The sequence below is a fragment of the Nerophis ophidion genome, linkage group LG17 (assembly GCF_033978795.1).
Source record: "Nerophis ophidion isolate RoL-2023_Sa linkage group LG17, RoL_Noph_v1.0, whole genome shotgun sequence".
Taxonomy (NCBI): domain Eukaryota; kingdom Metazoa; phylum Chordata; class Actinopteri; order Syngnathiformes; family Syngnathidae; genus Nerophis; species Nerophis ophidion.
In genome coordinates, this window is record NC_084627.1 from 34,509,152 (window position 1) to 34,522,646 (window position 13,495).

Below are 13,495 nucleotides of genomic sequence, written 5' to 3' on the forward strand. Positions count from 1 at the left end.
CGGTCGAAAAGGAAGAGGATTAGCAGTCGTTTTAAAAAATGACTTTAAATGCCGTCAGATCCACCTACAATCCTCCTTTTCAAACTTCGAACTGTGCATGTTTGAGCTGGAGGGGGCGTGGCCTCCAGCTCCAGCTGAATTTCGGGAGAAAATTTATTCCGGGAGGTTTTCGGGAGAGGCGCTGAATTTCGGGAGGGTTGGCAAGTATGCACAAGGGGGTTGCAGTACACTAATGCAGGTTCAAGAAGACTACAAAAATAAGGTAAGAATACATGAAAAAGGAGGGACACATCAAAGTACACAAAAGACAATAAAATATTACAGAAATTATGCAACCAGCTGCCACTTCATTGGTCGCCTTTTACATAGAGCGACAAAAGTTGCTAACTAGCTAGCTAAAAGTGAGGCTATGAAACAGAGAGTAGGTGCTTTGTAAATTTGATAAGACTGCTAAGTATGTTGAAGAAGAAATAACAAAAGCTGTTAAACAATTAGAAGCACACAGCTAGAAAGAAACTACTTAGCTTTTAAGCGGCGAAACAGATGTAAAGTCTGCTCAGACGAGTTGACCCTTCATTTTTGTGCTTACAGGTTTGTTGTAATGAAGTATTGCAGTACCCGCGGTGGAGTCCAAGGATGGGACTTCCAGGATGTGCTTTTCGCAGGTTATGCTCCTGACGGCGGGATGTTTATGCCCGAAAGTATACCCACACTGAGCCAAGCAACTCTGAGGGGCTGGAGTAGGCTGTCCTACCCTAAACTGGTGATGGAGGTTGCCTCAATCTTCATTCCAACTGAACTGATTCCCAGAAAGGACCTGGAATGTGAGCTCACTGTCAAAAAGAACAACAACAATTTGAAATAATAACATGAAAAATGGCCTCACTTTTTCTGTCTCAGTCCTTGTAGGTTCTGCTTTTTCTGGCTTCTCCATACGTGACGTGGTCAGAACTGTCCAGCTGAAGGATGGCCTTACAATCCTGGAGCTCTTCCACGGAAACACCTTAGCTTTTAAGGACCTGTCTATGAAATGCACAGTGTGCTTTCTTGACTACTTCCTGAAGAAAGAGAACCGCAGAGCTACAGTCCTTGTCGGTATGAAAGCAACAGTGGTACCACTTTTTGTAAAGCTTGTTTTTCTGCTAATATGTTGTCAGTTTATCTATATAGTCTCTGTTACCGCTCAGCAGAACATTGCGCGTAACGAAATAGACCAGAGGTCACCAACCTTTTTGAAACCAAGAGCTACTTCTTGGGTACTGATTAATGCGAAGGGCTACCAGTTTGATACACACTTAAATAAATTGCCAGAAATAGCCAATTTGCTCAATTTACCTTTAATAAGTAAATTTATATATATATATAAAAATTGGGTATTTCGTCGTACATTTTTTTTCCTTTTACGTAAGGTTTTTTTGTAGCGACTAAATGCTGAAAAAAACACTTAATTGAACGGTTTAAAAGAAGAGAAAACAGGAAAAAAAGGAAAATACAATTTTGAAACATAGTTTATTTTCAACTTCGAACCTTTAAAATTCAAAATTCAACCGAAAAAAAGGAGAAAAAAACTAGGTATTTCGAATCTTTTTGAAAAAATTAAAAAAAAATTTTTATGGAACATCATAAGTATTTTTTCCTGATTAAGATCAATTTTAGAATTTTCATCACATGTTTTAAATAGGTTAAAATTCTATCTGCATTTTGTTAGAATATATAACAAATTAGACCAAGCTATATTTCTAACAAAGTCAAATCATTATTTCTTCTAGATTTTCCAGAACAAACATTTTAAAATAAATTCAAAAGACTTTGAAATAAGATTCAAATTTGATTCTAAAGATTTTCTAGATTTGCCGGAATATTTTTTTTTAATTTTAATCGTAATAAGTTTGAAGAAATATTTCACAAATATTCTTTGTCGAAAAAACAGAAGCTAAAATGAAAAATTAAAATAAAATGTTTTTATTCTTCTTCACAATAAAAAAAATTTATTTACTCGAACATTGATTTAAATTGTCAGGAAAAAAGAGGAAGGAATTCAAATTTTAAAAAGGTATACGTGTTTAAAAATCCTAAAATCATTTTTAAGGTTGTATTTTTTCTCTAAAATTGTCTTTCTGAAAGTTATAAGAAGCTAAGTAAAAAAATAAATGATTTTATTTAAACAAGTGAAGACCAAGTCTTTAAAATATTTTCTTGGATTTTCAAATTCTATTTGGGTTTTGTCTCTCTTAGAATTAAAAATGTCGTGCAAAGCCAGCGAGACCAGCTTGCTAGTAAATAGATTAAATGTTAAAAATAGAGGCAGCTCACCGGTAAGTGCTGCTATTTTTAGAACAGGCCAGCGGGCTACTCATCTGGTCCTTACAGGCTACCTGGTGCCCGCGGGCACCGCGTTGATGACCCCTGAACTAGACTGTTTGCAAGCAAATCGTGCTGTAGAACCGAGTGCCCAAACTAAACATTAATCCCATGCGGTAATGACTCAATTACTGTACTTTTTAATTGAGTTGAATTTCTAAATAATCCACCATGGGGCCAAAGGAAGGTGTGAGTGCTTGCACATTGATGAAGTAGACAAGAAACACTGAATTAAAAGAAACTTGAAGCAAAATACAAAATACTGTGACCATGTGGCTCTCCCATGTCAATGTAAAAGTGATGTTAAATTTTCATTTATCTATTTTAGTCATCATTTTAATGTCTATCACATCGTTTTCTGCATGTAAAATGAATAATTTTCTTCATAAAATGTATTTACTTTCATATTTTGGGCGTATTATACAAATTGATCATATTTTCATTATTTCTTACAGGAAAAAAATCGCTTAGATTTTTGTACGGTTCATTTTTTGTCTGACTTTTGTTCTGAGTTACCAGCGAAAACTGAGGTACCACTGTACATTATTTTTGGCTGTTTCTTGTTGACAGAAAATGCTATGCTGGCGTTGCTTTTCAGTTTTCTCCCACAGACCAAAACCTGCACGTTTTTATTTTTAAAAGTTAAAAGTTAAAGTACCAATGATTGTCACACACACTCTTGGTGTGTCGAAATTATTCTCTGCATTTGACCCATCACCCTTGCTCACCCCCTGGAAGGTGAGGGGAGAAGTGGGCTGCAGCGGGGCCGCGCCCGGGAATCATTTGTGGTGATTTAACACCCAATTCCAACCCTTGATGCTGAGTTCCAAGCAGGAAAGGAATGAGTCCCATTTTTATAGTCTTGGTATGACTCGGCCGGTGTTTGAACTCCCAACCTACCAAACTCAGGGCGGACACTCTAACCACTAGGCCACTGAGTATTTATATATATTATTTGGCCTGCGGTTTATTCTAAGACACACTTAAAAAATAAAACCTAAACAACAACAACAATTTTAAATAGAAAATAGACGTAATGCAATGAGAAAAAATCAAAGGCCATATCTCCATGAACACTAATACTTTAAAAAAATCAATCTTTTCTCTGTGTTTTGGCCAACCCATACTTTTGTCCTTAAATGCAGACTTTTGAAAACTGCCTACATGTGTGTGTGCACAGCTTAAAGAAAACGTTATGGCCTGCCCGCCTTCATATTTAGGTTTACGGTCCCTGTCCAATGATGTCGCAATTGTGCTCCATCATTTCCACTTTTGGCCAGCACTGCGTTGGCCTGCTGGCTACAAATATACTTTTTGTATTTTTAAGATACTTTTACAGTACATTGACAAGAAAGCAGTCAGTATGCCTTTTATCTATGTATTAAAATGACATCATGGATTATTTTGACATTCTGTATTTGTTTGCATGGGGTCAGAGATCATATTTGATAATGCATGTGTGGATGGAGATTTTTTTAACATCTTGTGAAACTATCCGTGTTCTTGGTACATGTGCTAATTAGAATAGGTTTGAATAAACCTGCTGCCACAGGTGCAAATGGGAGTAAATGTTAAGGTCTCTGCTGGGTTTTTAAAATTCAGAATCAACTGTACGACGCACTTTTTATAAAAATGTACGGTACCAGTTGCTGGCTGTAACTCTCAAAATAAACTTTATTTTGTCTCCTTTTAACGCTAAATCTAAACCTACAAAAAATAATACAAAACTATCTATTTTTTGTACAAAATCCTAAGTAATCCAAAGTAACAGGAGTGAGTTTTTTTTAACTTGCATGCATAATTTAAAATATCCTAAAAAAATGTCAGAATGTCATGTAGAATGCACATCTATCCATCCATCCATCCATCCATCCATCCATCCATCCACCCGTCTTGTTCCGCTTATCCGAGGTCGGGTTGCGGGGGCAGCAGCCTAAGCAGGGAAGCCTGAGAATGAGCTAGTGCGCGAGGTGGATAAGTTCCGGCTGGATATAGCCGGACTCACTTCGACGCACAGCTAGGGCTCTGGAACTAGTTCTCTCGAGAGGGGCTCGACTCTCTTCCACACTAGCGTTGCATACAGTGAGAGGTGAGGGGCTGGGATAGCAATTCTTGTTGCCCACTGGCTCAAAGCCTGCATGTTGGAGTTCAACCCAGTGGACGAGAGGGTAGCTTCCCTCCGCCTTCGGGTGTGGGGGGGGTCCTGACTGTTGTTTGTGCTTACGCACCAAACAGCAGTTCAGAGTACCCACCCTTTTTGGATACACTCGAGGGAGTACTGGAAACAGTGCTCCCCCAGGTGATTCCCTTGTCCTACTGGGGGACTTCAACGCTAATGTTGGCAACGACAGTGAAACCTGGAGAGGCGTGATTGGTAAGAATGGCCGCCCTGATCTGAACCCGAGTCCTGTTTTACTAATGGACTTTTGTGCCCGTCACGGATTGTCAATAACAAACACCATGTTCAAACATAAGGGTGTCCATATGTGCACTTGGCACCAGGACACCCTAGGCCACAGTTCCATGATCGACTTTGTAGTTGTCATCGGATTTGCGGCCTCATGTATTGGACACTCGGGTGAAGAGAGAGGCGGAGCTTTCTACCGATCACGGTGGTGAGTTGGCTGCGATGGTGGAGGAGAATGCCGGACAGACTTGGCAGGCCCAAATGCATTGTAAGGGTCTGCTGGGAATGTCTAGCAGAGTCTCCTGTCAGAGAGAGTTTCAATCACGGCCTCTGGAAGAACTTTGAACATGGCACAAAGACGGTGCTGGACATTGACTCCGCGTGGACCATGTTGCGCACCTCTATTGTCGAGGTGGCTGATTGAAGATGTGGCCACAAGGCAGTTGGTGCCTGTTGTGGCGGTAATCCTAGAACCCGTGGTGGACACCGGCGGTGAGGGATGCTGTCAAGCTGAAGAAAAAGTCCTATTGAGTTCTTTTGGCTCATTGGACTCCGGAGGCAAGGGACAGGTATGCAGCCAAGCAGTATGCGGCTTCAGCAGTCGCAAAGGCAAAAACTCGGACATGGGAGGAGTTCAAGAAAGCTATGGAAAACGACTTCCGGGCCGCTTCAAAGCGATTCTGGACCACCATCCGCCGCCTCAGGAAGGGGAAGCAATGCACTGTTAACACCATGTATGGTGAGGATGGTGTTCTATTGACCTCAACTGCGGCTGTTGTGGATCTGGGGAGGGAATACTTCGAAAACCTCCTCAATCTCAACAACATGTCTTCCTACGAGGAATCAGTGCCTGTGGAATCTGTGATAGGCTCTCCTATTTCTGGGGCGGAGGTTGCTGAGTTAGTTAAAAAGCTCCTCGGTGGCAAGGCCCCGGGGGTTGATGAGATCCGCCCTTAGTTCCTTAAGGCTCTGAATGCTGTGGGGCTGTCTTGGTTGACAAGACTCTGCAGCATCACGTGGACATTGGGGGCGGTAGCTCTGTATTGGCAGACCGGGGTGGTGGTTCCTCTCTTTAAGAAGAACCACCAATTCTGTTCATAACGTTTATGGACAGAATTTCTTGTAGCAGTCAAAGCGTTGAGGGGATCTCATTTGGTGGCTGCTTTTGCAGATAATGTGGTCCTGATGGCTTCATCTGGCCAGGATCTTCAGTTTTCACTGCATCGGTTCGCAGCCGAGTGTGAAGCGACTGGGATGAGAATCAGCACTTCCAAATCCTAGTCCATGGCTCTCGCCCGGAAAAGGGTATAATGCCATCTCCGGGTTGGGGAGGAGACCCTGCCCCAAGTGGAGGAGTTCAAGTACCTCGGAGTCTTGTTCACGAGTGAGGGAAGAGTGGATTGTGAGATCGACAGGCGGATCGGTGCAACGTTTTCAGTAATGCAGACGCTGTATTGATCCGTTGTGATGAAGAAGGAGCTGAGCCGGAAGGCAGAGCTCTCAATTTACCGGTCGATCTACTTTCCCATCTTCACCTATGGTCATGAGCTTTGGACTATGACTGAAAGGACAAGATCACGGGTACAAGCGGCCAAAATGAGTTTCCTCCGCTTGGTGGCGGGGCTCTCTCTTAGAGATAGGGTGAGAAGCTCTGCCATCCAGGAGGAGCTCAAAGTAAAGCCGCTGCTTCTCCACATCGAGAGGAGCCAGATGAGGTGGTTCGGGCATCTGGTCAGGATGCCACCCTAAGAAGTTGTTTCGGGCACGTCCGACCGGTAGGAGGCCACGGGGAAGACCAGGGACACGTTGGGTAGACTATGTCTCCCCGGCTGACCTGGGAACGCTTTGGGATACCTCGGGAAAAGCTGGACAAAGTGGCTGGGGAGAGGTAAGTCTGGGCTTCCCTGTTTAAGCTGCTGCCCCCACAACACAACCTCGGCTAAGCGGAAGAAGATGGATGGATGGATGATGGACTGCGCTGACATTTGCTTGGTATTTGATTAATTGAAACATGTATTTTAACATCTTTACTCATGGTGTGGATAAAAGACAGCTGTTTTTGATTGATTGATTGATTGAAACTTTTATTAGTAGATTGCACAGTACAGTACATATTCTGTACAATTGACCACTAAATGGTAACACCGAATAAGTTTTTCAACTTGTTTAAGTCGGGGTCTACGTTAATCAATTCATGGTAGCTGTCACAAAAACACGTTCTTTCATTCAAACAGGAAAAGGTTGTAGACCTGCACAAGACTGGAATGGACTATAAGAGCATCATCATTAAGCTTTTTGAGAAAGAAGTACAAATAATTGATCATCTTTGATCTTTTCTGTTATTATTATTGTTGTTTTTATCCAATTTGATTTCATTGTTTTGATTTTGTACAGTGTCCTTGAGTGCCCAGAAAGGCACCTTATAAATAAAATGTATTATAATTATTATTATTATTATTATAAAACCCTCACTGCAGAGCTTAATGCAATATTTCTTGGTGAGGTTAAGATGATTGTTACAAAGATGAGTGACCAGCCCAGAATTCCAAGGGAGTTAGGACCACATTTTAAATGATGACATAAATTTGAGTTCTCTAGTTGTAACATGCAAGTGTTGTAGTGGCTATGCACCCCTTGAGGACAACTTCGACTTGTAAAGTGCCAACTCAGCACATTCTTTTTTTGCTTTCCACGTAGGTACGTCAGGTGACACAGGTGGCTCGGCCATCCAGAGTGCAAAAGGTATGCATGGCCTGGATGTTGTGGTGGTTTACCCTCAGGGACGCATTACCCAAATCCAAGAGAAACAAATGATCACCTGCCTGGAGGATAATATTCATGTTTTTGCAGGTAAACTCGCAGCACTAATTAGCGTCTGTTCTCAACCACGCTTTGTTGTAATCCTTATTTTGATAATGATTGGAGTTTTTTTGTGTGGTCAAAGCGGACGGCTCATCAGATGACATCGAACAGCCTCTGCGTCGTCTCTTTGCCGATCAGGAACTTGTAAAGTCTCATGGCCTCATGAGCCTCAACTCGCTTAACTGGTCTCGTTTAATGATCCAGCTCACACATTCAATCTACGCGTACCTGCAGTTAATGGATTTGGAGCAGCTGGAGGCTGGCAAGCCACTGCCTGAACTGGAGGTTGTGGTGCCGACTGGAGGTGCAGGAAACATTACAGGTATGCGGATCACTACTCATATTCCCTCATATTTACCGTAATTTCCGGACTATAAGCCGCTACTTTTTTCCCCTCGTTCTGGTCCCTGCGGCTTATACAACGGTGCGGCTTACGGTAACCAGGGGCGCGCACTACCAAGGATGCGCGAGACCGAGGCAGACATCTGGCGCCAGGTAACGAGAGCAAAACAAAGAGTAGGAGAGCGACAGTTTGCGCGAAGGAAGTGTTCATGCAAACACCCTCACTATGGAAAACAAACGGATAAGTGCATATGATGCTGCTTTTAAGTTAAAGGCAATCAAACTGGCTGTCAAAGAAGGAAATAGAGCTGCTGCATGTACCCCTGACATCAATGAATCAATGGTGAGACGTTGGAGACGGCAGCATGAAGAACTGATTCAATGCAAAAAGACAAAACAATCCTTCAGAGGTAATAAAAGCAGATGGCCGGAACTTGAAAACTTTCTTGAGGACTGGGTGAACACACAGAGAGCAGACGGCCCGGGTGTTTCCACCGTGCAGATCCAACTGAAAGCCCAAACAACCGCCAAATAAATGAATATTGAAGATTTTAGAGGTGGACCATCATGGTGTCTCAGATTTATGAGACGAAAAGGACTGTCCATTAGGGCATGGACGACTCTGAGTCAGCAACTCCCTCCCGACCACAAGGAGAAAATAACAAACTTCCGCGAATTCACACAAAGAAAGGTAAGACGAATATTCCATCGGACCGAACGTGATAGTAAACATGGATGAAGTGCCTCTGTCCTTTGACTTGCCTCTCACAAGGACTGTTAACAAAAAAAGGTGAATCGTCCATCACACTGAGAACAAATTTCACTTGTGTTCTGGGCTGCACAGCATCCGGACTAAAGCTTCCACCGATGGTGATTTTTAAACGGATTACTATGCCAAATGAAAAATTCCCGAAAGACATCTCCGTAAAAGTCAACCAGAAAGGTTGGATGATGGAAAGCGTTAAGAAGGAATGGCTGAATGAGTGCTATGGCATGCGACCTGGGGGATTTTCTCGCCAAAAAAAAAAAGCACTGCTCGTTTTGGACAGCATGAGGGCCCATACAACAGATTCTGTGAAAGCAGCCATCAAGAGCACAAACTCTATTCCAGCTGTGATTCCTGGGGGCACAACGAAGCATTTGCAGCCACTGGACATCAGTGTGAATCGTGCTTTTAAAGTGGCACTACGAGTTCAGTGGGAGGCATGGATGACTAACGGTGAGAAATCATTCACCAAAACTGGTCGCATGCGAAAAGCAACTTTTGCTCAAGTCTGCCAGTGGATCCTGACGGCATGGAATAGTGTGAAAACATCCACGATCATCAACGGCTTTCGAAAAGCTGGACTGCTGCCTCGTGATGATGAAGAGGACGGCGTAACGGCTGACGAAGCCAGAGCCGTTGATTCCACTGACGAAGAGGAAGGTTTTGAGAGCGAGAACAAAGGAGAGAGAGTTGGGCTGACGACGCCATTTTGGATCTGTTCTTCTCCGACACCGACGAAGAGGATTTCTGTGGTTTATGTACGCAGGAGGAAGACGATGACACAATGATTAAAGACTGACTTTTCATATACCGGTAGTAGGCTGGTTATTTTGATAACGTAAACGGCCACGGGACTGCACTTTTACTGCCGTGTTACAGGCGAGCACTTTGAATTACTTTGCACTGTTGTATTATTTGTACTCTGCACGAATGCTGTTCGCCGTGTCAAAGATGTGAAAGTTTGATTGAATGATTGAAAGATTTATTGTTAATAAATGGGACTCTTTGCGTTCCCAAACAGTCATCTCTGTCCCGACAATCCCCTCCGTGGTAGCAGGAACCCCTATATACTACGGTAATTACACATCAAAACATCTGCGGCTTATCAATCAATCAATCAATGTTTACTTATATAGCCCTAAATCACTAGTGTCTTATAGGGCTGCACAAACGACAACACAAACCACTACGACATCCTCGGGAGGCCCACATAAGGGCAAGGAAAACTCACACCCAATGGGACGACGGTGGCAATGATGACTATGACAACCTTGAAGAGGACAAAAGCAATGGATGTCGAGCGGGTCTATCATGATACTGTGAAAGTTCAATCCATAATGGATCCAACACAGCCGCGAGAGTCCAGTCCAAAGCGGATCCAACACAGCAGTGAGAGTCCCGTTCACAGCGCAGCCAGCAAGAAACCATCCCAAGCGGAGGCGGATCAGCAGCGCAGAGATGTCCCCAGCCGATACACAGGCAAGCAGTACATGGCCACCGGATCGGACCGGACCCCCTCCATAAGGGAGAGTGGGACATAGGTGAAAAAGAAAAGAAAGGGCAGATCAACTGGTCTAAAAAGGGAGTCTATTTAAAGGCTAGAGTATACAAATTAGTTTTAAGGTGAGACTTAAATGCTTCTACTGAGGTGGCATCTCGAACTGTTACCGGGAGGGCATTCCAGAGTACTGGAGCCCGAAATGAAAACGCTCTATAGCCCGCAGACTTTTTTTGGGCTTTGGGAATCACTAATAATCTGGTGAGGCTTATATATGGAGCAATCTGTATTTTCCCCTAAATTTAGCTGGTGCGACTTTTAGTCAGGTGCACCTTATAGTCCGGAAATTACGGTAAGCAACTATTTGTCTACTACCTGTTCTATTGGCTACCTCTTTTTGTTTATAATGTATATTTTCTGCTGGATCTACTCTTTATTTTATGCTGCCCTTTTTTTTTATGCAGTTGTTAGAAACACTGTAATAATGTAAATGGTAATTGGGATTTGTTATATATTGTATATATTATATAAAAATTTAAAATAATATATTAGTACATATTATATACCGTACAAGTAACATTTGAATATTACATATATGTCATGTTTTATATTGCTACAATGGTACATTAGTCTACTTGATACATTTAGTTTTTACCCTATTTGTGTGCCCTTGTGTGCATTACCCTTTCCATCCTTTGTAACTAAGCTACTGTGTTGAACAATTTCCCTTGTGGATCCTGAAAGTTTGTCCAAGTCGAAGTCTAAGTTAGTACCGATCTCGGCATCTTTACTACAAAAACAGCTATACTGTATGAACTTGAAGTGCCATCTCATTCCTAACCCATAGGGTTCAATATGATGTCGGTCCACCTCGGGCTGGGGGATATGGCCTTTTTTTAATATCTCAATATTTTTAGGCCATATCGCGATACACGATCTATATCTTGATATTTTGCCTTAGCCTTGAATGAACACTTGATGCATATAATCACAGCAGTATGATGATTCTATGTGTCTACATCAAAACGTTCTTCTTCATACTGCATTAATATATCCTCATTTTAAACTTTCATGCAGAGAAGGAAATCACAACTAAGTTGGTTGACCAAAACTGTATTTATTAAACAGTTATTAAGCAGTGGCACAGAAATTCATGTCATTTCCAAAACAGAAAGTGCAAGATTGTCAGAGATATTTTAAAACAAGCTACACATGCACTTTTGTGCATGATGTCACTAAGATGACACATCATAACAACACTAAATTAAAGTTCATTTTTTGCACAGAATGCCACTACAAAAGTTTAAAACAAATTCAGCGAACTTTTGTGCATGATGTCACCAAGATGACATATCAAAACAACACCAAATTAAGGTGTACTTTTTGTACAGAACGCCACTACAATAGTTAAAAACAAATAAAATGCACTTTTGTGCATGATGTCACACAAGATATCTCAATATCCGTCCAAAAAAAAAAGAGCTGCATAATAGGTTACTGCGGACTCTTTTTTTTTCATATGGTGTTGATCTGGAAATAGTTGCTTGGGCATTTTGTTAGTGTGGCACCGGCCGGAGATGTTGACATGCGGCGTTTCAAGCACTCTTCATTCTCTGGCGAGTGACTTTTCAAATGATGCTACATTAGCAGTGCTGCTACTTTTTGTAGCAACGCTTTTTCCACGTAAATGTTGAACATATTCCCGCTTGAAGCCAAACCACCGTTGGACGATGGACCCTGTGCTGTTTTTCTTGGGAATTAATTCTTCCTTCATTTGTTACCAGATTCACACCTTCTCTCTTCCGTATTACCCCCCGCACCTCACCATTCGCATCAGAGCTAATGTTACCATGTCGCTACCCGTCTGCTCTACAGGAGCGTATGACATTGCTCACTGTGAGAAGGAGAGACAAGAAAGAGTGGGAAACACATGCAGTGGTATTCCAGCAGCTAAAAGCAACTGCGTGAGAATGAATACTCGAATATCACGATATAGTCATTTTCTATATCGCACAGAGGCAAACCCGCGATATATCGAGTATGTCGATATATCGCCGAGCCCTAGATCCACTCTTTGCAGAGGAATTTTCGACCATTCTTCCAAAAGTGCATTAGTGAGGTCACACACTGATGTTGGTTCATTCCAAAGGTGTTCTATCAGGTACAGGTCAGGACTCTGTGCAGGTCAAGTTCATCCACACCAGACTGTCATGTCTTTAGGGATGTTGCTTTGTGGACTGGTGCAAAGTCATGTTGGAAGAGGAAGGAGCCCTGAGAGCGTCCCATTTTTTCACAAATATTTGTAGAAACGGTCTCCATGCCTAAGTGCTTCATTGTATACACCTGTGGCCGGACCATGTGATTAAGACACCTGATTGTAATCATTTGGATGGGTGGCCAAATACTTTTGGCAATAAAGTGTACTTCAGAGCTGAAAAAAAAAATACAGGTAAAATAGAGCAGAGATAAATCCAAAAAATAAATAAATGAACACTCAGTTTTCTGCTGAGATGTTTCTTTTTGGGGGCTGGGGTAAGTTATTTGCAAACGTGTATCTCAATCCAATTTGCGTGCATGTGTAACTGTGTACTAATTTGTGTCTGTGTATCAATCCGAGTGTGTGTATTCAGATCCGCGTAAGTGTGTTTTAAGTTTTCTGCCTGTCCTTAAAGGCCTACTGAAATGAGATTTTCTTATTTAAACGGGGATAGCAGGTCCATTCTGTGTGTCATACTTGATCATTTCGCGATATTTTCAAATTTTTGCTGAAAGGATTTAATAGAGAACATCCACGATAAAGATCGCAACTGAAGAAAAGCCCGGCCTCTACCGGAAGTCGCAGACGATGACGTCACACGTGTGGGGGCTCCTCACATATTCACATTGTTTTTAATGGGAGCCTCCAACAAAAAGTGCTATTCGGACCGAGAAAACGACAATTTCCCCATTAATTTGAGCGAGGATGAAATATTCGTGTTTGAGGATATTGATAGCGACGGACTAGAAAAAAAAACAATAAAAACAAACGCGATTGCAATCGCGTTGCAGTGGGACGGATTCATATGTTTTTAGAGACATTTACCAGTATAACTCTGGGAAATCCCTTATCTTTTTATTGTGTTGCTAGTGTTTTAGTGAGTTTAATAGTACCTGATAGTCGGAGGTGTACGTCCACGGCCGGGTGTTGAAGCGCAGTGTCTCGGGGAAGTCGACGGCAGCTGTACGGGAGGTGCAAGTGGCGACTTTTTAACCACAATTT

At 42.2% G+C, this 13,495-nt stretch overlaps 1 protein-coding gene across 1 annotated transcript in view; it reads left to right on the forward strand.

Moving 5' to 3' along the window:
• The window catches only part of thnsl2 (threonine synthase-like 2), a 78,537-nt gene that overhangs the window by 15,527 nt on the left and 49,515 nt on the right, over positions 1-13,495 (forward strand). The window contains exons 2-5 of the mRNA XM_061876797.1: positions 592-824; positions 901-1,095; positions 7,466-7,618; positions 7,713-7,952. Coding sequence (XP_061732781.1) covers positions 602-824; positions 901-1,095; positions 7,466-7,618; positions 7,713-7,952 — 811 coding nt within the window. The 5' untranslated portion in view covers positions 592-601. The remainder of the gene's footprint in view (positions 1-591; positions 825-900; positions 1,096-7,465; positions 7,619-7,712; positions 7,953-13,495) is intronic.